At 48.5% G+C, this 20,433-nt stretch overlaps 1 protein-coding gene across 2 annotated transcripts in view; it reads left to right on the plus strand.

Moving 5' to 3' along the window:
• Window positions 1-589: 589 nt before the first annotated feature.
• The window catches only part of GALNT13 (polypeptide N-acetylgalactosaminyltransferase 13), a 31,366-nt gene continuing 11,522 nt past the window's right edge, over window positions 590-20,433 (plus strand). For both annotated transcript variants that reach the window (XM_058809432.1, XM_058809431.1), the window contains exons 1-8: window positions 590-762; window positions 2,079-2,247; window positions 5,573-5,739; window positions 7,001-7,208; window positions 8,418-8,588; window positions 13,493-13,610; window positions 17,927-18,107; window positions 19,385-19,524. In XM_058809432.1, the coding sequence (XP_058665415.1) occupies window positions 621-762; window positions 2,079-2,247; window positions 5,573-5,739; window positions 7,001-7,208; window positions 8,418-8,588; window positions 13,493-13,610; window positions 17,927-18,107; window positions 19,385-19,524 (1,296 nt within the window). In that variant the 5' untranslated portion in view covers window positions 590-620. The remainder of the gene's footprint in view (window positions 763-2,078; window positions 2,248-5,572; window positions 5,740-7,000; window positions 7,209-8,417; window positions 8,589-13,492; window positions 13,611-17,926; window positions 18,108-19,384; window positions 19,525-20,433) is intronic.

Genomic DNA, 20,433 nt, shown 5'->3' on the forward strand with positions numbered 1-20,433 from the left:
CCAGGGGCAGCCCCAGCTGCTCTGGCAATCCCAGCCCAGCCAGAAATTCCCAGTTCCCAGTGTCCCATCCATGCCTGCCCTCTGGCACTGGGAGCCATTCCCTGGCTCCTGTCCCTCCATCCCTTGTCCCCAGTCCCTCTCAGCTTTCCTGGAGCCCCTTCAGGCCCTGCCAGGGGCTCTGAGCTCTGCCTGGAGCCTTCCCTTCTCCAGGGAACATTCCCAGCTCTCCCAGCCTGGCTGCACCCTTTGGAGAGCTGGGTGTGGAGGCCTCGTCTTTAGCTTTGTTTTCCAAACTCCCTAATTCAGGCGGGAGCCCAAACCCACCCTGGATCAGTGACTCTGGTGCCTTTTCCAAGAACTCTTTGGTGCTCACCAGGTGGAGCCTGAAATATTTTGGCAGGATACAAATTCAATGCTGAGAAATCTAAAATCATTATTTGAGGAAAATGAACCTTTCAGTGTCAAGCAATGTTGAATAAAAGCGTGAATATCCACGAACCCAAGAGAACGTGCTGTTTCTGTGTGCCTGCAGCGGGCCGCTGCTCCCTGCCTGCGTGGCAGCTCCGTGCCGTGGCACTGTGACCCCGCTGTGCTCCCGCCGTCGCAGGGTGCCAGCAGCCATGAGGAGGTTTGGCTACTGCCGGGTGGTGCTGGCCACCTCGCTGCTCTGGGTGCTGCTGGACGTGTTCCTGCTGCTCTACTTCAGCGAGTGCAACAAGTGCGACGACAGCAAGGAGCGCTCCCTGCTGCCCGCCCTGCGCGGTGAGTGCTGCCCCCTGCCTCTTCCAGCTGATCCTGGCAGGGCTTGGGGGTGTTTGGCTGTCAGACATCTTTTATGGAAAACCCTTTCCTTAGGATTGTTCCTCCCGACAAGCTGGGAGGCCTCAGGAACAAAATGCAAGCAATGGTTATCTGCTGCTGTGGGATGCAACAGGTGCATCTGGGATTGGGCTCATGGGGTTGTTTCTAATTAATGGCCAATCACAGTCAGCTGTCCACACTGTCTTGGTCAGTCACAAGCTTTTGTGATCATTCTTTTTCTATTCTTAGCCAGCCTTCTGATGAAATCCTTTCTTCTATTCTTTTAGTATAGTTTTAATATAATATATATAATAAAATAATCAATCAGCCTTCTGAAACATGGAGTCAGATCCTCATCTCTTCCCTCATCCAAGAACCCCTGTGAACACTGTCACATTTGGCCTCATATTTGTGTCTCAAAATTGCTCTTCCCAGCAGAGCAAATGTGTTTATAGAGCACGACACAGCCCAAAGTACCACGACTCCATCAGAAGGGTGCAAGAGACATTTATTATAGTGACATGTTGCTTTTATACTTTTCCAAGATATCCACATTTACTTAACAGACACATTCACTGCCCATTGGTTACAAGAAAGAAACAAAGTTCTCGGTAGGTGACCAAGAAGCCATGCCATTCTGTGAGCCAGCTGGAGTCCCTGTCTCTTAACTTTCTCTCCTTCATCACATCTCCATGGTGACAACCTTGGTGTCTTCCTCAGGAGAGATACAGGGCTTTCCTTATCTTCAGGAGGCCTTTGCTGGCTCACAAGAACAGCACAGAATGCCTTTCCTACAAGGAAATCCCAGCATCTGCAGGATTTAGTGCTGCTTTGGTGTTGTCTGAGTTTGTCTTTGTGTTTTATGGGATGATGGGGTTAAAATGGACCTTAAATCCCATTCCATGGGCAGGGACACCTCCCACTAGCCCAGGCTGCTCCAAGCCCTGTCCAGTCTGGCTTGGGACATTCCAGGGATCCAGGAACAGCCACAGCTTCTCTGAGAAACTGAGGCTGCCCCTGGATCCATGGAAGTGTCCAAGGCCAGCTTGGATGGGGCTTGGAGCAGCCTGGGATAGTGGAAGGGAATGAATCTGGGAGTTCAATCATCTTGGAATATAACTGGATGTTCTTGGATGCAGAGAGGGATAAAAGCTCCCAATGGAGCAGGAAGGATGAGGGTTGGATTTCCAGCATTCCTTGTGGAAAACCAGCAGCTCTCCTAAGGATAAATCCAATTCCCAGGAGCTCACAGCACCTTTTGCCGTTTGGTTTCCCAGCTGTTATTTCCAGGAACCAGGAGGGCCCGGGGGAGATGGGCAGGGCCGTGCTCATCCCCAAGGAGGAGCAGGAGAAGATGAAGGAGCTGTTCAAGATCAACCAGTTCAACCTGCTGGCCAGCGACCGCATCGCGCTGAACCGCAGCCTGCCCGACGTGCGGCTCGACGGGTGAGGGGCTGGAATGGGAATGGGGCTGGGAATGGGGGCTGAAATCCCATCTGGGAATGGGCTGGGGGCTGGGACCCCATCCTGAGCTGGGAACGGGGGCTGGGACCCCATCCTGAGCTGGGAACGGGGCTGGAGGCTAGAATCCCCTCCTGGGAATGGGGGGGGCTGAAATCCCATCCTGGGAATGAGGGGACTAGGGTTGGCTGGGGGCTGAAATCCCATCCCAGGAATGCCAGGGATTGAGATGGGCTGAGGGCTTGAATCCCATCCTGGCAATCATGGGGACTGGGGTGGTCTGGGAACTTGAATCCCATCCCAGGAATCCTGGGGACTGGGGTGAGATGGGGGCTGAAATCCCATCCATCCTGGCCGTGGTGTGGCAGGGACACTCCCACTGTCCCAGCTGCTCCAGCCTGGCCTTGGGCACTGCCAGGGATCCAGGGGCAGCCCCAGCTGCTCTGGGAATCCCAGCCCAGCCAGGAATTCCCAGTTCCCAGTGTCCCACCCATCCCTGCTCTCTGGCACTGGGAGCCATTCCCTGGCTCCTGTCCCTCCATCCCTTGTCCCCAGTCCCTCTCAGCTCTCCTGGAGCCCTTCAGGCCCTGCCAGGGGCTCTGAGCTCTGCCTGGAGCCTTCCCTTCTCCAGGGAACATTCCCAGCTCTCCCAGCCTGGCTTCAGGAATTCTGTGGGAATGGGATTTCTCCTCAGGACCCCAGAAATTCCCCAACCCGTTACTGTATCTAAGCAGGACTGGCTCCCACTGCATCCCTGCCCTGGGACTGATGGTTTAATTCCAGCTGATCTGTGGAATCTCACACACAGAATTTCATTTCATTCCCTTTCCATCCTGGGTTTTCTGTCAGGGAATGCCCCTGGATTTCCAGGGTCCTGTTGGAAATGGCCAAGCTGGAGATTTCAATCAGAGCCAGCTCTAATTAGGAGCTATTGATAGACCTTAAACCCAGCTTAACTCACCAGGGAAATGCCTCATTTCATTCCCAAGGATTTTCTCCAGCGAGGGAAGAAATCCATCCTCAATCTTTTCTGGATGAGTGAGGCTGCAAGTGCTATTCCATGGATTGCTGGAGCATCCTAATTGGATTTTCTCCTGGAGATTGCAGCTGGAATTGGCTCCTGGGTGTGTTCAGTGCTTGGGAACATCCAGGGCTGAGCAGAAACATTGGGATTTCTGGAACAGCTGCCAGGGTTAAACATGGAGCTGGAGTTTTGTGGGGATTCTCCAAAGGAAAAAACATTGGGATGTGATCTTGGGTGGGGGAAAGGGCTTGGGATGGAGCAGTGGCAATGGATGTGTGGGAAAACTCCCTTAAATTGGGAAAATCCTTCCCTCAGATCCATGTTTCAGGGCAGGAATTCTTGATTGGATTTTGAGGTGAGACCAAAATTTGTAATTCCTGAAATTCAGCCCTTAGGGGAGGGAAAACTGGTTTATTTTGGGATAGCCACCCCTGATGCATTTGCTCTCCACCAGGACCTGTTGGATTTGGGGTTTTTCCAGCTCTCAGTCATGGTGGATAAAAAATTCCTTCCTCAGAAGGTGGAGAGATGCTGGCACAGCTGTGGCTGCCCCTGGATCCCTGGCAGTGTCCAAGGCCAGGCTGGAGCAGCTGGGACAGTGGGAGATGTCCCTGCCCACTGCAGGACTGGGATTTCAGGTCCTTCCATCCCAGCCCATCCCTGATCCCATGGATGAGTGATGGCAATTCTGTCACTCCATGGAATATCCCTGGAATGTTTTCCATGGGCATGGATGCCCTGGGATTGTTGCAGTTCTCCTTTATTCTGAGAACATGTGAACATTTCCCTTGCAGAAGCACAGTCCTTGTTCTCCCCACCATGTTTTCCACGTGGGCTGCAGCTGCCTTTGGAGCAGCCGTTTGCATGGGAGATATAATTGGAAAAGAGGAGCTGTCAGCTCCTTAATTAGTGTGAAAATCATGGAAAACAGATTTTCCTCCCTGGCAGCCTCGGAGGGGCCCCCAAGACATCCCTGGAGGGAGGAGAAAACAGATTTTATTTAAGGAAAATTGTTCCAAAGGGGATTTTTTATTTCCCTTTATTCCTGGTTTCAAGGGGCTTGGAATTGCAGGAAATGCTGGAGCAGTTTGGATAAAATCCCAGATAAACTCAGGGTTATTTTGCAGGGATTTTTTTTTCCAAGGGTGAATTGTCAGGCTGCCTTGGAAGGGCCCTCACCTCCTTCCCATGGTCTCTTCTCCCAAAGGGAATGCAGGGAATTTAGGATCCCACATTTCCCTCAGACCTCTGGAAATGGGGTTTGGGAGGGGGATTTGAAGGCTTTGGTGTGCATGGATTAACTTTGAAAATGCATGGCTATTTTCCATTTTAAAGGATGTGCAGGCGCTCCACATTGCTGATTTTCCCAGAAATACCCTAAACAATGGAATGGTGCTTGGTTCAGCTGGCAGGGTTTGGTCCTTGAGTGGGAACTTTGGGAAGGCAGGCAGGATTTCAACATTCCTGGTGGATCAGTCCTGGGTCAGCTCTGCCTTTCCTTGGCAGCTCATCCCAGGCCATTCCAGTGTGCTCCAGACCTCCCTGGAGCCAGATCCACCTGGGAATGGCTGTACCTGGAATTCCTGATTAAACAGCTCAGGGCTGGAATCGGATCCCTGGGGTGGAGCCTGGTCCTTGCTGGGAATGTCAGGAATGGGAGAGTGGGATGAGCCCCTTCTCCAGCTTGTGTCATGCTCAGAACAGCTGGAATGCCAGTCTCTGGGTCTTCAGTTTGTTCCTTAATTCATCCCATCAGCTTGAAATGTGGCAGGTTCCCCTTGGAGCAGAGCCATGGCTGCTTCCAGACCCCTTTTCCATCCCATCTCAGAGCCACTGGAATTCCAGTTTCTGGAGCTCCACTTTGCCTGCTTAATTTATTCCTATAATTTTGAACCATCTGGATGTGGAAGCTGGCCCTGGAAGAGGTGCAATGGCTGCTTCCAAGCCCCTTTTCCATCCTGCCTCAGAGCAGTTGGAATTCCAGTTTGTGGCTCTTCACTTTACCTTCTTAATTTATTCCTATCATTTTGAACCACCTGGATGTGGAACCTGCCCCTTGGAGCAGAGTCATGGCTGCTTCCAGGGCCCTTTTCTGCCTCAGAGCCACTGGGATTCCAGTCTCTGGGATTTTGCCCCTGTAATTCCTTCCCCATCACTCCCCGGGAGTGGCAGCAGTGCCGTGGTGCCCCCCAAGCCCCTTTTCCATGCCGGGAAGGCACAGATCCCCTCCGGGCTGTCCCTGCTGTGGCCTGACCCCTTTCCCTGTTCGCTGGGTGTTTTGGGCAGGTGCAAGAGCAAGGTGTACCCGGAGGAGCTGCCCAACACCAGCGTGGTGATCGTGTTCCACAACGAGGCGTGGAGCACGCTGCTCAGGACCATCCACAGCGTGCTGGAGCGCTCCCCGCCGCGCCTGCTGGCCGAGATCCTGCTGGTGGATGATGCCAGCGAGAGAGGTGGGGCTGCCACTGCCCTCCCCATCCCACAGCCCATCCCACAGCCCATCCCCTCCTCCTGCCCCTCAGGGAGGGCTCAGAGTGTGGGTCTCACCCAGCTCATCCTGGCAGTGGTGAATTCTAGAGGGGGGTGGAAATAGTTAGTGGAATCCAGGATGGTTTGGCTTGGAGGAGACCTTTAAAGGGCACCTAATCCAGCCCCTCACCATGGCAGGGACACCTCACACCACCCTAGTTGTCCAGCCTGGCCTTGGGCACTGCCCCAGCTGCTCTGGCAATCCCAGCCCAGCCAGGAATTCCCAGTTCCCAGTGTCCCATCCATCCCTGCCCTCTGGCACTGGGAGCCATTCCCTGGCTCCTGTCCCTCCAGCCCTTGTCCCCAGTCCCTCTGCAGCTCTCCTGGAGCCCCTTCAGGCCCTGGATCAGATCCAGCTCAGTAAATTTGATATTCCTGGAAAGGTCAATCCTTTCCTTTCTGTCTCTCCGCCCTCCTCATTCCATGTTATTCCATTTCCTGAATATCCCCACTAAATAATGTCCATAGAATCCCAGAATGGTTTGGCTTGGAAGGGACCATCTCATTCAAACTCTGCCTTTATTGCTCCTCTTTGCGCTTAATTTCCTTCATTCTTCACTTTTTTTTTTGCCTTTTCATTTCTGTTTTGACCCCAGACTTTAAAAAGCAAACTCTGCCTGTGGAACTGGGACTCCCTGGAAAAGGAATCCCATCAAGTTCCTTAAATGGAACCAGTGGAATGAGAAAGGATCCTGGAGCAGCCCAATGGGTATTGATGGCAAACCCAACCCTGCAGCCACTCCATCCTTCAGTTCTGCCCCATGGAGCATTAATTGAACCCTAATTACTCACTGGATTTCCCTGCTCATTAAGTGCCTTAATGATTCCCTGTGCCAGAAGGTGGAGGAGGATTTGAGCCAAGTAATTCCCATTTTTCCTAAAAGCATGCAAAGAGCTCCAATGGGGAAATCCATAAAAAAAAAATCCTTTTTTTTTTTTGATTGAACCATCAGCAAATTGTCCAAAGTGTCTTTGTTTTGTGGTTGCTGGTTCATTCCAAGGAACTGATTGTGCTTCGTTTAAAATTCCTGAGATATTATCCTGGAATCAGGGAATGCTTTGGCTTGGAAGGGACCTTAAAGCCCACCCCCACGAGATGCTCCAAGCAGGGAGGTTCTGTGACCATCTTGGAATAAAACCTCCCTAAAAATCCCATGTTCCTTCTGTTTTCCCCAATTTTGGCAGAGTTTTTGAAGGCCTCCCTGGAGAACTACGTGAAGAAGCTGGAGGTGCCCGTGAGGATCCTGCGGATGGAGCAGAGGTCGGGGCTGATCCGGGCCCGGCTCCGAGGGGCAGCAGCTGCCAAGGGCCAGGTGATCACGTTCCTGGATGCCCACTGCGAGTGCACCCTGGGCTGGCTGGAGCCCCTGCTGGCCAGGATCAAGGAGGACAGGTGAGGAGTTCCCGGCTCCAGAGGCAGGGATCTGCTCCAGGCCCTTCCCTGGTGCTGAAAAATGGGAATTAAAAGGATTCACTGAGCTGGAATGAAGATAACGTTGAATATTTTTTGAATTTGCTGCTGATTGAATCAAAATCCCATTCCTGAATAAATGTGGGAGCAGCTTTCCCAAGGTCTGGATCTCTCCCATTCAAAGGAAGCTTTCTCCCTGTTTTTACCAGGAACAAATTCTCTCTGACCCCTTGAACTCGTGGAAATTTGCACCCTTTTTATTCCTTCTCTTTTCTTCTTTTCCCTTTTTTTCACCCTTTTTCCCCTCTTTTTTTTTCCTTCTCCTCTCTTTTCCTCCCCTTTTCCCTCCTTTTTTCCTTCTTCCCCTGCTTTCCCCCCTTTTTTCCGCTTCCTTCTTTCCCTTCATTTCCCTCTTGCCCTTGATTTTCTGCATTATTCTCCTTTTCCTTTTCCCCCTTTCCTCCCTTTTCCTTCTTTCCCTTCTTCCTCCCCTTTCCTCCCTTTCCCCTTCTTCCTTTTTCTTCCTTGTTCTCTTTCCCCCATTTTTCCCCCCTTCCCCTACCTTTATTCTGTTTTCCTCTCCTTCCCCCCTTTTCTTACCCTTTCCCTTTTTTTCCCTCCTATTTTCCCTCCTTCTCTTCCTTCTAACCCTTCCCCTCTCTTTTCCCCTTCTTCCTCAGTTTATTCCCTCCTTTTTCTCTCCCTTCCCCCTCTTTTTCTCCCATTCCTCCCCCTTTCCCACCTTTTCCCTTCTCTTTTTCCCCTCCTATTTTCCCCCTTTTTTCCTCTCTTTCCCCTTCTCCCTCATTTTATTGCCCCCTTTTTCTCCTCCCTTTTTTTACTCATTCTTTTCTCCCCTTTTCCCCCCTTCTTTTACTCCCATTCCTCCCCCTTCTCACCTTTTTCCTTCTCTTTTTCCCTTCCTATTTTTCCTCCTTCTTCCCCTCTTTTCCCCTTCTCCCTCATTTTATTCCCCCTTTTTCCCCTCCTCTTTTTCTTTTCCTCCCATTCCTCCCCCTTCCCCACCTTTTTCCTTCTCTTTATCCTCTCCCATTTCCCCCCTTCCTTCCCGCTCTTTCCTCCCTCTTTTCCCTTTCTCCCTCATTTTATTCCCCTCTCTTTCCCCCTTTTCCCCCTCCCCTCCCTCCCTGCCCAAACACCCCCATAACCCCAAATTCCCATTTTCCCCAGGAAAACCGTGGTGTGCCCCATCATCGACGTGATCAGCGACGACACCTTCGAGTACATGGCGGGCTCGGACATGACCTACGGGGGCTTCAACTGGAAGCTGAATTTCCGCTGGTACCCCGTGCCCCAGAGGGAGATGGACCGCAGGAAAGGGGACAGGACCCTGCCCGTCAGGTCAGTGCTGCTCTTCCCCCAAAAACCCCCACAGATCCCAAAATTCCACTGCAGGATCGCAGGCAGAATGGCAGGGAGAGCCTGGCGTGTCCTCGCTGCTGCAACCTTGGGCCAACCCCATCCCATCCTCTTCCCAGTGAATTCCAAAGGATTCCAAAGATTTAGAGAGTCCAAAAATTCCTGCCTGTTCAGCTCCCTCTGTTAATTTGCTGCAAACAGATTTTCAGTCCCATTTTTTTGGAATTTAAGGCAGATGTTCCAATGGATTTTTAGCATTGTACTCCAGTGATTTGCACTTAACCCCATCCCATCCTCTTCCAATGTTCAGGAATTCCCAAGATTTCTGCCTGTAGATCTTCCTTTGTTACTTTGCTGTTAATGGATTTTTATTCCTTTTTTTTTTTTGGGCTTTAAGGCAAATATTCCAAAGGATTTCTGAGCATTTTTGAGTTTTGAACCTCATTGATTTGCACTTAACCTGATCCCATCCCCTTCCACTTCCAAAGGTGCAGGAATTCCAAAGATTTCTGCCTGTTCAGCTTCCTCTGTTAATTTGCTGCAAATAGATATTTATTCCCATTTTTTCAGAATTTAAGGCAGATATTCCAAAGGATTTCTGAGCATTTTTAAGCTTTGAACCCCAGTGATTTGCAGTTAACCTGATCCCATCCTCTTCCAAATGTTCAGGAATTGCTCAGCTCCCTCTGTTAATTTGCTGTTAATGGATTTTTATTCCTGTTTTTTCAGAATTTGAGGCAGATATTCCAAAGGATTTCTGAGCATTTTTGAGTTTTGAACCTCATTAATTTGCACTTCACTGCATCCCATCCTCTTCCCAATGTTCAGGAATTCCAAAGATTTCTGCCTGTTCAGCTCCCTCTGTTAATTTGCTGCAAATGCATTTTATTCCTGGTTTTTGGGATTTAAATGCCCATTTTTTTTTTTAGAATTTAGGGCAGATATTCTAAAGGATTTTTGAGCACTTTTGAGCTTTGAACCCCAGTGATTTGCTCTTAAATTCCTGGTTTATTGCTTGGAAAATGGGATTGATAACAGAGCACCCTGGGGGAAAAATGATCCAAGAGCGTGTCCTGACCTCTTCCATTTAATTGCTGGAATCACAGAGTGGAACAAAACCTCTGTCCAAAATTGCAAATGGAGCTGAAAAGGGAACAAATGGAATAAATTCCTGGCCATGGGATGTTTGCTGAGCTCCAACAGCTGCTGGGGCTTCCTGCAACATTCCAAAAGAGACCAAAAAAGGGTTCCTGAGTGGATGGAATGGATTTAAATCTGGGAAAGGGGAAGAATTCCAAGCCTGCAGGTGGAGGGAGGGACAGCTCAGGGATCAGTCCAGGCAGGGGAGGATGCAGTGGCAGGAAAAACTTTCCAAAATTGCTTTCAGAATTCCCATTTCTGTCCCTGATTGTCCTGGCCAGGCTGGAATATTGGGGAAGGGCAGATTTGGGGTTTATTTCCAGGATTTGGGGTTTATTCCCAGGAAAAGCCAGCAGGCCCTGGCTGTCAGAGCCAAGGGAATTGTTTTCCTCCTGATCCAAAATTTCCTTTCCAGGCCAGCAGCTCTTGATTAAAGCTCAGGTGTGCATGGAAATTGGGAAAATGAATTATCCTAACGAGCTGCAGGGCCTTGCTGAGCTCCATCCATCCATCCTTATTTCCTTGCCTTGAAATGGAGCTGGGCTCAAAATTAATCCCAGCTCACACACTGAATTGACTCTTAAAATTGATAAGGCAAAAAAAAAATGGAGTTTTAAAAATTCCTTTCCTTTTTCCCATCAGTTTTTGTCTGGAGTTTTGGGGGATTCTCTGGTTGAAATGGCAGTTGGGAAGCAAAGGGGGACAGAGGGACAAATGTCACCTGTGCCACAGTTGTCACAAAGAGCTGAGGGTGAAGGGTTGGTGCTTTAGGCTGGATTAAGTCCAAAATCTCAGGTTTTAGTCCAGGAATTTCAGTCTTTGGTGTCAGAGAATCCCAAAATCATGGGCATTTCCAGGCTCAGCACAGCTCATTTTTGTGGATATTTCCATGCTTTTTCCTCAGTTTTTGAAGCTGAAGGCACTCCAGGCTGGGATTAGAAATACTAAAAATATGGATTGTGGTCCAGGGAATGTTTTGTATAAATTAGGGATCAAATCCTAGAAAAAATGCAAGATCAACAAATAGAAAAAAAGCCAAGATTAAATATCAGGAATTTTTCAGGATCATGGAATTTCCTGAGCTGGAAGGGAAAGGACCATCAATCCAACCCCTGCCCCTGCAAGACATCCCAAAAATCCCGCCTGTGCCTGAGAACATTTTCCAAATGCTCCTGGAACTCTGGATATTATAAATATATTACTTATTATCTTGATATTATATTAATATCTTGATTATGAATAATTAAACCTGGAGTTGATTGCAGTTAATTAACCCTGCCTGGGTGATGAACAGCAGGGAGTGATGTTGATCCTGGTGGATCAGATAGACCCACAGAAGTCTGGTTTAGGGGATTTTGAGCTGCTGGAGCCCTGCCTGGGATGGGATTCCTTGGGAAAAGCAGGATGAGGTGATACCATGAGGAGCTCCAGGGCTGGAATCCCTTTGCCATCCCTCTTCCTCTCCCATCATGAAATCCTGGGATGGGCTGGGGTGCAGCAAACCTGGGATTGCTCCCGTGTTTTCTGAGCAGGAATCCTGAGTCAATCACAGCAATTCCCAGGAGCTGTCAGGTGATTCCACAGGGAAAAGAGGCAGAACTGAGGAAAAAATTAATTATTACAGTTTAAAAAACACTTTAAGGCCTTTGACCTTCCCAATATTTTGATGGAGGGGATTTTCCAAGGAAAGCTCTGCAGGTCTGCTTGTGTCCCATTAAATTCACATCCCAGGGAGCAGTCCTGCCTGCTGCATTCCCTTATCCCTGGAGCTGGGCTGGGGGTCAGGGCAGGAGTCACTGAATTTTCCAGGGTGAAACTCAGCACTGCCAGGTTTGTCAGGGAGGGATTTGGGAAGTGTTTGGTTTCAGAAAGCAAAGGACATTTGGGGTCCTTTGGAAGAATCCAGGTCTGTGTGTCCAGTTCAGTTTCATCCTTCTAAACTTGCTTAAGGCTCAGTCTGGGAAAAAATGGGGAATTTTGTGTCAAGCAAAGAGTGCCTCCATCCAGGGGAAGGAAGAAGGAGGAATGAGAATGTTGGGATTGGGATGGACCTTAAATCCCATCCCATTTCACCCAGGGACACCTCCCACTGTCCCAGGCTGCTCCAGCCTGGCCTTGGGCACTGCCAGGGATCCAGGGGCAGCCCCAGCTGCTCTGGCAATCCCAGCCCAGGCAGGAATTCCCAGTTCCCAGTGTCCCACCCATCCCTGCCCTCTGGCAGTGGGAGCCATTCCCTGGCTCCTGTCCCTCCATCCCTTGTCCCCAGCCCCTCTGCAGCTCTCCTGGAGCCCTTCAGGCCCTGGAATGTGCTGGAAGCTCTGCCTGGAGCCTTCCCTTCTCCAGGGGAACATTCCCAGCTCTCCCAGCCTGGCTCCAGCCCTGCAGCAGCTCCAGAGCCTCCTCCCAAGGGTCACTGCCCCAAATCCCACAGGTTTGAGGCTGCTGGGACCTCAGCAGAGGGGCTGGGATGGGCTGAGCCCCCAAACCCCTTTGGCTGTGCTGGAACATCTCAGAGCAGAGCTGGGATTTGGGATTGAGGTGTTGGGATCTCAGAGCAGAGCTGGGGTTTGGGATTGAGGTGTTGGGATCTCAGAGCAGAGCTGGGGTTTGGGATTGAGGTGTTGGGATCTCAGAGCAGAGCTGGGGTTTGGGATTGAGGTGTTGGGATCTCAGAGCAGAGCTGGGATTTGGGATTGAGGTGTTCCTCCCAGCAGCTGGGCTGGGCATTCCATGGCATTTCCATTTCCAGGGACATTCAGCCATCCCCTGGGGTTGCTTAGGTGTAAGGATCTTTAATCCTCTTAGCTGAGATTTTCCTGCTCCTTTGATGCCGTTTTGGGCTCCCTCTGAGGCAAAACCCAGCCATGAAACTCCTCCCAAATCTATTCCCAATTGGATTTGAGCTGCTGCTCGCTCAGGAGGCCCAAATCCCACCCAATTTACCCTCACAGTTCCCCTGAAATAATCCATGGAAATGGGAGTGTGGCTGGGTCTGAGGTCCGTGGATTCTAGGGAAGAACAGGAAAATCCAGTCAGAATTTTCTTTATTTCTCCCTGGCGTGTGTCTGGGCCCAAGCTCCATGGATTTTGGGGAAAAGCAGGAAAAATCCATTCCAAATTTTCTTTATTGCTCCTTGGAGTGTAGCTGAGCCCAAGGCTTCATGGATTTTGGGGAAGAGCAGGGAAATCCAGTCAAAATTCTCTTTTCATAGCTCCTATTTGTTTTCCATAGAATTTCTGTGTGGTGAAATGTGCTGTAAATTCCACAGTGTCCTTCAAAAAGTCTTTTTTTTTTTTTGTTCCCATTCAACTCCTCCCAAGCATTCCTGATTGGATTTGAGCTGCTGCTCACTCAGGAGGCCCAAATCCCACCCAATTTACCCTCACAATTCTCCTAAAATAATCCATGGAAATGGGAGCAACCCTGGAGTGTGCCTGGGCTGAGCCCTGTGGATTTTGGGGAAGAGCAGGGAAATCCAGTTTAAATTGTATTTATTTTTCTTTGGGGTGTGGCTGGGCCTGAGATCCATGGATTTTGGGGAAGAGCAGGAAAAATCCAGTTAAAACTCTCCTTTTCTAGTTGTTTTCTGTAGAATTCCTGTGTAGTGAAATGTGCTGTAAATTCCAGAGTGTCCTTTAAAAGGTCTTTTTGCTTTTTTTCTTTTCTCTTTCCTTTCTCCCTTTTTTTTTTTTTTTCCTTTTCTTTTCTGTTTTCCTTTGTTTTTTCCTGTTTGTTTCCCACCCAGGACCCCAACTATGGCTGGTGGCCTGTTTTCTATTGACAGGAGCTACTTTGAAGAGATAGGAACTTACGATGCAGGAATGGATATCTGGGGTGGCGAGAATCTTGAAATGTCCTTTAGGGTAATTCCTGTTTTCCTTCCTTTTCTTTTCCCCCCCAGAAAATATCCCCCCATTTGTGCTGTCATTCCTTCAGGGAGCTCCTGCTTTAGCTGGCCTGCAAGTCATGATTTGTTATTATTTAATAAATAATTAAAAGATGGAATTTTTAAAATTTGGGGGAACTGCATTGGGGTATTTTGGGATTTTTTTGCTGCATGGAATATTGTAGTATTGAGGGTTTTATCCCTCCAAAATTCCATATATTTTGGTCATTCCTTCGTGGAAGAAACGAGGTGCCCAGTGGAAATTTGATACGAATTTGTGTCAAAAAATAAAATTAAAAATGTGTTTTAAGACGTTTTGGGAATGGTGACATCATGGACTTGCAAGTTCCAGCTGGAATTCTGGGTCTGGGCCAGGGAAATTCCTATCCTGCAGAAAATGCTGATGTTCCTGCTGGGGTAGGGGTGAGCCACACCTCAGGAAATGCATCCACTCACTGCCCTTGGGATGGAAAATGGGAAATTGAGGAATGGTTGGAAGGGATGGTGGGAATGGCTTTGGACTCCTGGGATGTGTCCCAGTTTCTGGATTTAGTGCTGGGAATGACCCCCAGGACCCCTCAGGTGCCCACAGCACACCCTGGCAATGCCTTTCCCCCCTTTTCCTGTCTGTTCCATTCAGCCAGGAATGTTTTCCCTGCCAGGGACCCCTTTGAAGTTTTTGGGGAACAGATTTTTCCAGGGAACACCAGCTGGGAATTTGAAAGCTTTCCCAGGCCATTCCTCTGAACGTTAATTGTTCCCTTTGCAGGAAAATCAAAGGGTTCAGTTCCTCCCCTGAGCCTCGATGCTTCCAATGAGGAGATTCCCACATTTTTTGCTGTTTTAAATCCTAAAATTCCTCTTGAGGTGTGCCAAGCCCCTTGTGCAGGAATGCTTCTCCTTGGTTTTCCGCGTTTTACAGGAGATCCCTGGAGCAGGGAGTGCCAGGCACTGTTAAAGCATTCCAAATGTGCCTTTCCACCCTAAACCAGTGAATAATGGGGTCAGGGGTAGGAATAAATTGGGATCTTGCTATGGGAAAGCCAGGGAATCACCTGGTGCTGTTTATTGGGATTTATTAGAGCCTCTGGAAGGAAAACCAACTGAAAATCCAGGAATATTTTGTGTGACTTTATCAGGGACATCAAAGGGTTCAAATCCCAGCTGAGGGAACAAGGCCTTGTGAAATGAGGGCCAGGAGAGCTGAAGGATCAGGGAGGTTCCTCCAGCTCCAGAGCTGCCTTTTCCAGTGGGATTTGGGAATATCTCTTGTCAGGAAAACTCTAGGGGCAATTCCTGCTGTGGGCCAGGGCTGGGATTTGGGAATTTCTCCTGTCAGGAAAGCTCTGGGGGCAATTCCTGCTGTGGGACAGGGCTGGGATTGGAGTGAGGCACAGGAGCGTTCCTGTTCTTACACCCAGGATTTTATCACCAAAGGCTGGGAGGAGATATGGGACTGGTTCAGAATAATAAAAATAAATCCCAAAAATCTAAATCCCAAAAAATAAACCCTCCTCCCCCATATTTTGTGAATTCCTGAATCCCCATAAATGTTATCCAGTGCCTTTGCTTTCCCTGGATGGTGTCTGTCTCATCTACATCTCCAACATTATCCCTAAGAATCATTAAAAGGATTTGCAGCTTTTTTGCTCTCAGAGGCATTTCCAGGAGGAGCATCCATGGGGTATAATTTGATTATTTTGGGAAAATCCATGTTTTTTTCTTTTAGCTGCTTCTCGTTGCTGATGGATCTTTAATGACTCCTTTTAGGAATGTCTTTTAATTAGGGGGAAAATAATGACAATTCCTGGCAGGTATCTCTTACAGCTCCAGGGGTTTGCTTTAGTCAAGGAAAACCTGATTTATTCCTAAACTTTATTTTTATTTATGGAATTACTGAAATGTTTAGTTTTCTGTTAAATTCTCCAAGAGGTTTTATCCCGCTTGGAGAATGCCCTGAAAACTTGATGCTCTGAAAGGATTTCCTATGGGAATTAAAAATGATCTGTCCATCAGGAAAAAAAAAATTCCTATGAGATTATTCCTTAGGATAATCCAGGCAGGTCTGGGAAGGAGAATGTGAGCTCTGGGTGGGGTAGGATGGGGTTTATTTGGGATTTCTGGCACTGCTGGAAGTACAGGGGGAAGGGGATTTCTCTGGATTTTCCTGCTGGAGCAGCCTGGGACAGTGGAAGTGTCCCTGGGTGGATGGGATAAATGGGATTTAATGCCCTTCCATCCCAAACCATTCCAGAATTCCCTGACTCCCTGGGGTCACCACAGCAAGGGATGAATGCATCCCATGTGCTGTGAGGGGAGCAGATCCCTTAAACCCCACAATTCTTAGCCAGGATGGGAACCTTTGGGAAGCAGTCATGTTCCCAGGGAGTGTCCCAGAAGGTTGGTTTGTTGGGATTTAAAAAAAAAAAATACTGAAAAATATTCCTTTTCCTAAGAAGAGGGTTCCGGTTCCCCCACGTCCCATCCCAGCTGGCACAGGGAGCAGATTGCTCCAGGAGAGCCAAAAATGGGCTGGAAAAGTGTCCAGGAGCAGAGATTTTAAAAAATGGTGCTGTGGGAGGAATTCCCTGCCAGCTGGAATGGGAAACCAGCAGGGGAATGCTCGGATTTGGGATGGAGGGTGCCTCAAATTGTGTGTCTAGTTGTTCCCAGATTGCTCCAAGAGCACATCCATGGTGAATATTTGGGATTTACTCCCAAATATTATATTTGTGTATATTTGGGGTTATTCCCAGATTTCTCCATGAACACATGCTTGGTGTATATTTGGGATTTATTCCCCACTCTCAGGTTGCTCTGGGAATACATCCCTGGAGTTCATTGGGGGTTATTCCTTGGAATTATTTGGGGTAATTGTATGGAATTTTTTGGGGCTATTCCATGAGCACATGCTAGGTGAATATTTGGGATTTATTCTCTGGGGTGTACTTGGAGTTATTCCATGGAATTATTTGGGGTTATTCCATGGAATTATTTGGGGTTATTCTATGGAATTATTTGGGGCTATTCCATGAGCACATTCCTGGAGTTTATTTGAGGCTATTCCATGGAATTATTTGAGGTTATTCTGTGCTCCCAGGTTGCTCCATGAGCACATGCTAGATGAATATTTGGGATTTATTCTCTGGGGTATATTTGGGGTTATTCCATGGAGTTATTTGGGGTTATTCCTGCTCCCAGGTTGCTCCATGAGCATACACTAGGTGAATATTTGGGATTTATTCCCTGGTATTATTTAGGGTTATTCCATGGAGTTATTTGGGGTTATTCCCTGGGATTATTTAGGGTTATTCCATGGAGTTACTTGGGGTTATTCCATGCTCCCAGGTTGCTCCATGAGCACATACTAGGTGAATATTTGGGATGTATTTCCTGAGGTATATTTGGGGTTATTCCATGAAGTAATGTGAGTTATTTAATGCTCTCAGGTTGCTCCCTAGGCACATCCCTAGTGTGTATTTGGGATTTTTCCATGTTCCCTCTGGAATTCCTTGGCACCCCTGATCCCAAAGTTCCCCCTGAGTCCCTGAGCAGTTAACACAGGGATGTTTCACTGCTGATCCCACAGATCCCATCCCTCCTCATTCCAGTGGAATTCTGGAAATGGAGGGAGCCCTAATTAGCTAAATCTGCCTTGGTTGCCATGGGAACTCAGGTCTGTGTCAAGGAGCTTTAATTCCAAGACTCCACCAGAGCTCCTGTTTAAAACTCCCCAAAAACTCAGAGATTGAACACCAGGAGGAGCCTGGAGGTAAAAGAATTGTAATAAAATAATTGAAGTGAAAAGCTGAAATAATTAAAGCATTTGAAATAAATAATCAAAATTTTAAAATGGAAATAAATATTTGAAATAAATAATTGAAATTTAAAAATGGAAAGAAATATTTGAAATAAATAATTGGAAAAAAACCAGAACTAAAATAATTGAAGTAGATAATTGAAACAATTAAGATGGAGGACAAGAAGAAGAAGGAGGACAGGACATGCCCAGATTCCTCCATCTTGCCTCTTGAACCCCCATTCTAAAAACCCCAAAATTCTACTTTTTGACCCTGTGACAAATTCACTATCACTCTACTCAAACCCTTGTGGCTTGTAACTCCTCACACAAAGCTGGTGATTGTTTCCATGGGCTAAAATCAAGGCACAGGTGTCTGTGGCTCCATGCCCAGGTCTCTGAGCCCCTGCCAGGCCTGGAGCCCTCCAGGGCAGCCAGAGGGATGTCCTGGGTCCCACGCAGTGTCCTGCAGGCTGGCCCCGTTGCCGTTGCAGATCTGGCAGTGTGGGGGCTCCCTGGAGATCGTCACCTGCTCCCACGTGGGACACGTGTTCCGCAAGGCCACCCCCTACACCTTCCCGGGGGGCACCGGCCACGTCATCAACAAGAACAACCGCAGGCTGGCCGAGGTCTGGATGGACGAGTTCAAGGATTTCTTCTACATCATCTCCCCGGGTACGGCTGGGTTTGGGGTGTTCTGGAGGTCTGGAGTGCTTCCTGAAAAAGGGGGATGGGAATGGGAGGTGTCCTGGAGTTGTTTGGGTTGGAAAAGTTCTCTGAGGTCTTTGAATCCAACCATTGCCGGCACTGCCCCCTGTCCCCAGTGCCACATCCACAGGGCTGTGGAATCCCTGCAGGGATGGGGACTCCACCTGAGCACCTTTTCCTGCAGGAATTGCCCCAAAATCCCCCCTGAGGTGCCCTGGGCCAGCCTGAGGCCGTTCCCTCTGCTCCTGTCCCTGTTCCCTGCGAGCAGAGCCCGACCCCCCGGCTGTGCCCTCCTGGCAGGGAATTCCAGAGAGGGAAAAGATCCCTGGGGATCCTCCTGTGCTCCAGGTGAGCCCTGCCCGGCTCCCTCAGGGATTCTGCAGCCCCTCAGGGTCCCTCAGGGATTCTGCAGCCCCTGCCCGGCTCTGTTCCCTTCCCTGGACACGCTCCAGCCCCTGATCTCTTCCCAAGTTATTAATATCTGCATTAATTAATAGATAAAATATAATGAGGTTGTTCCCCAGCATTGGGAAGCAAATGGACGAGAGAGGGAAATAAAATGAACATTTTCATGGAAGTTGTCCATAAAAAGAAGTAGGAAATAACAGATTTTTTTTTAATAGGGCATTCCTAAATATAAAAAGATATTTTAAAATATTTGTAATCTGCTTTTTGATCCTTCTCCCTTCCTATTAATGAGGAAAATGGGGATCTCTGGATAATTCTCTGGGAGAACAAAGGAATTTGCCTGTTGGTAATGAGGATTCTGTTGTCTGGCACAGCCTCATCCCCAGCTCCTCTGGGAGCTGATTCATCCCGTTCCTGAGCTGAGATCCCAGGAGAGAGGAGCCAGGGGCTGCTCCCAGTGGGAAATAGACTTCTCAGCATAATGAGGGGCACACCTCACAATTACATCCCAAATTAAAAGTCTGGAGAGATCCGGTTCCCTGGGAAAACAGAATTCTGCTGGAGGAGAGCTCAGCTCTCATTTTTGGGATATTGAGCCTATTTTTAATTGGTGCCTTCTCCTGTTTTTGTGTGGATAACAGGAAAATCTTTATCTGTGCTGAGATGAGTCAGGAACCAGAGTTTTTAATAAAGCCAAGCTGGGTTTAAGAAAACCATTGGAGGGGTGATGAAGGTGGATTGTGAAGGTGTTTCTGTCAGGAAAGCCATGAAGGGGAGCTGGGGTGACTCTGGGATTTTCCCCAAATGTTTGATGGGCTTTTCTCTCCCCATTCCAGGGGTGGTGAAGGTGGATTATGGAGATGTTTCTGTGAGGAAGGCCCTGCGGGAGAGGCTGGGCTGCAAACCCTTCTCCTGGTACCTGGAGAACGTGTACCCCGACTCGCAGATCCCGCGGCGCTACTACTCCCTGGGAGAGGTACTGGAATTCACCATGGGCTGCTGGCAGGGGATGGGATGGGAGTGGAGGGACAAGGGGAGGGCAGGAAAGAAAGGAAAGCAGGAATTGCAGGAAACCAGGAAGTAAAGCAAAACCAGGAGTAGAGGAAACCAGGAATTAAAGGAAATCAATCTGTGCAGGAAACCAGGAATGAAAGGAAATCAATCCATGCAGCAAAACCAGGAGTAGAGGAAACCAGGAATTAGAGGAAATCAATCTGTGCAGGAAACCAGGAATGAAAGGAAATCAATCCGTGCAGGAAACCAGGAATGAAAGGAAATCAATCTGTGCAGGAAACCAGGAATGAAAAGAAATCAATCCATGCAGGAAACCCGGAATTAAAGGAAATCAATCCGTGCAGCAAAACCAGGAGTAGAGGAAACCAGGAATTAAAGGAAATCAATCTGTGCAGGAAACCAGGAATTAAAGGAAATCAATCCGTGCAGCAAAACCCGGAGTAGAGGAAACCAGGAATTAAAGGAAATCAATCTGTGCAGGAAACCAGGAATTAAAGGAAACCAGGAATTAAAGGAAATCAATCTGTGCAGGAAAACAGGAGTGGAGGAAACCAGGAAGGAAAGGAAATCAATCTGTGCAGGAAGCCCTCCATGGGTCACACAAACCCGTAAGGAACTAATTACAAGGAAGTAGGAAGTCTAGGAAAGCAGGAGAACCAAGAAATAAAGGAAACCAGTAAGAACTGGAAACCAGCAAGCAAAGGAAAGCAACCTTACAGGTAGCCAGTAACTACAACAAACCAGCAAGTAAAGAAAACCAGTAAATCCAGGACACCAAGAAGGACAGCAAACCAGTATGGAAAGGAAACCACTAAGGAAAGGAGACCAGTAACTACAGCAAACCAGTAGTACTGGAAACCAGTAAGTAAAA

Source organism: Ammospiza caudacuta, chromosome 8 (assembly GCF_027887145.1).
Source record: "Ammospiza caudacuta isolate bAmmCau1 chromosome 8, bAmmCau1.pri, whole genome shotgun sequence".
In the NCBI taxonomy this organism is placed as follows: Eukaryota; Metazoa; Chordata; class Aves; order Passeriformes; family Passerellidae; genus Ammospiza; species Ammospiza caudacuta.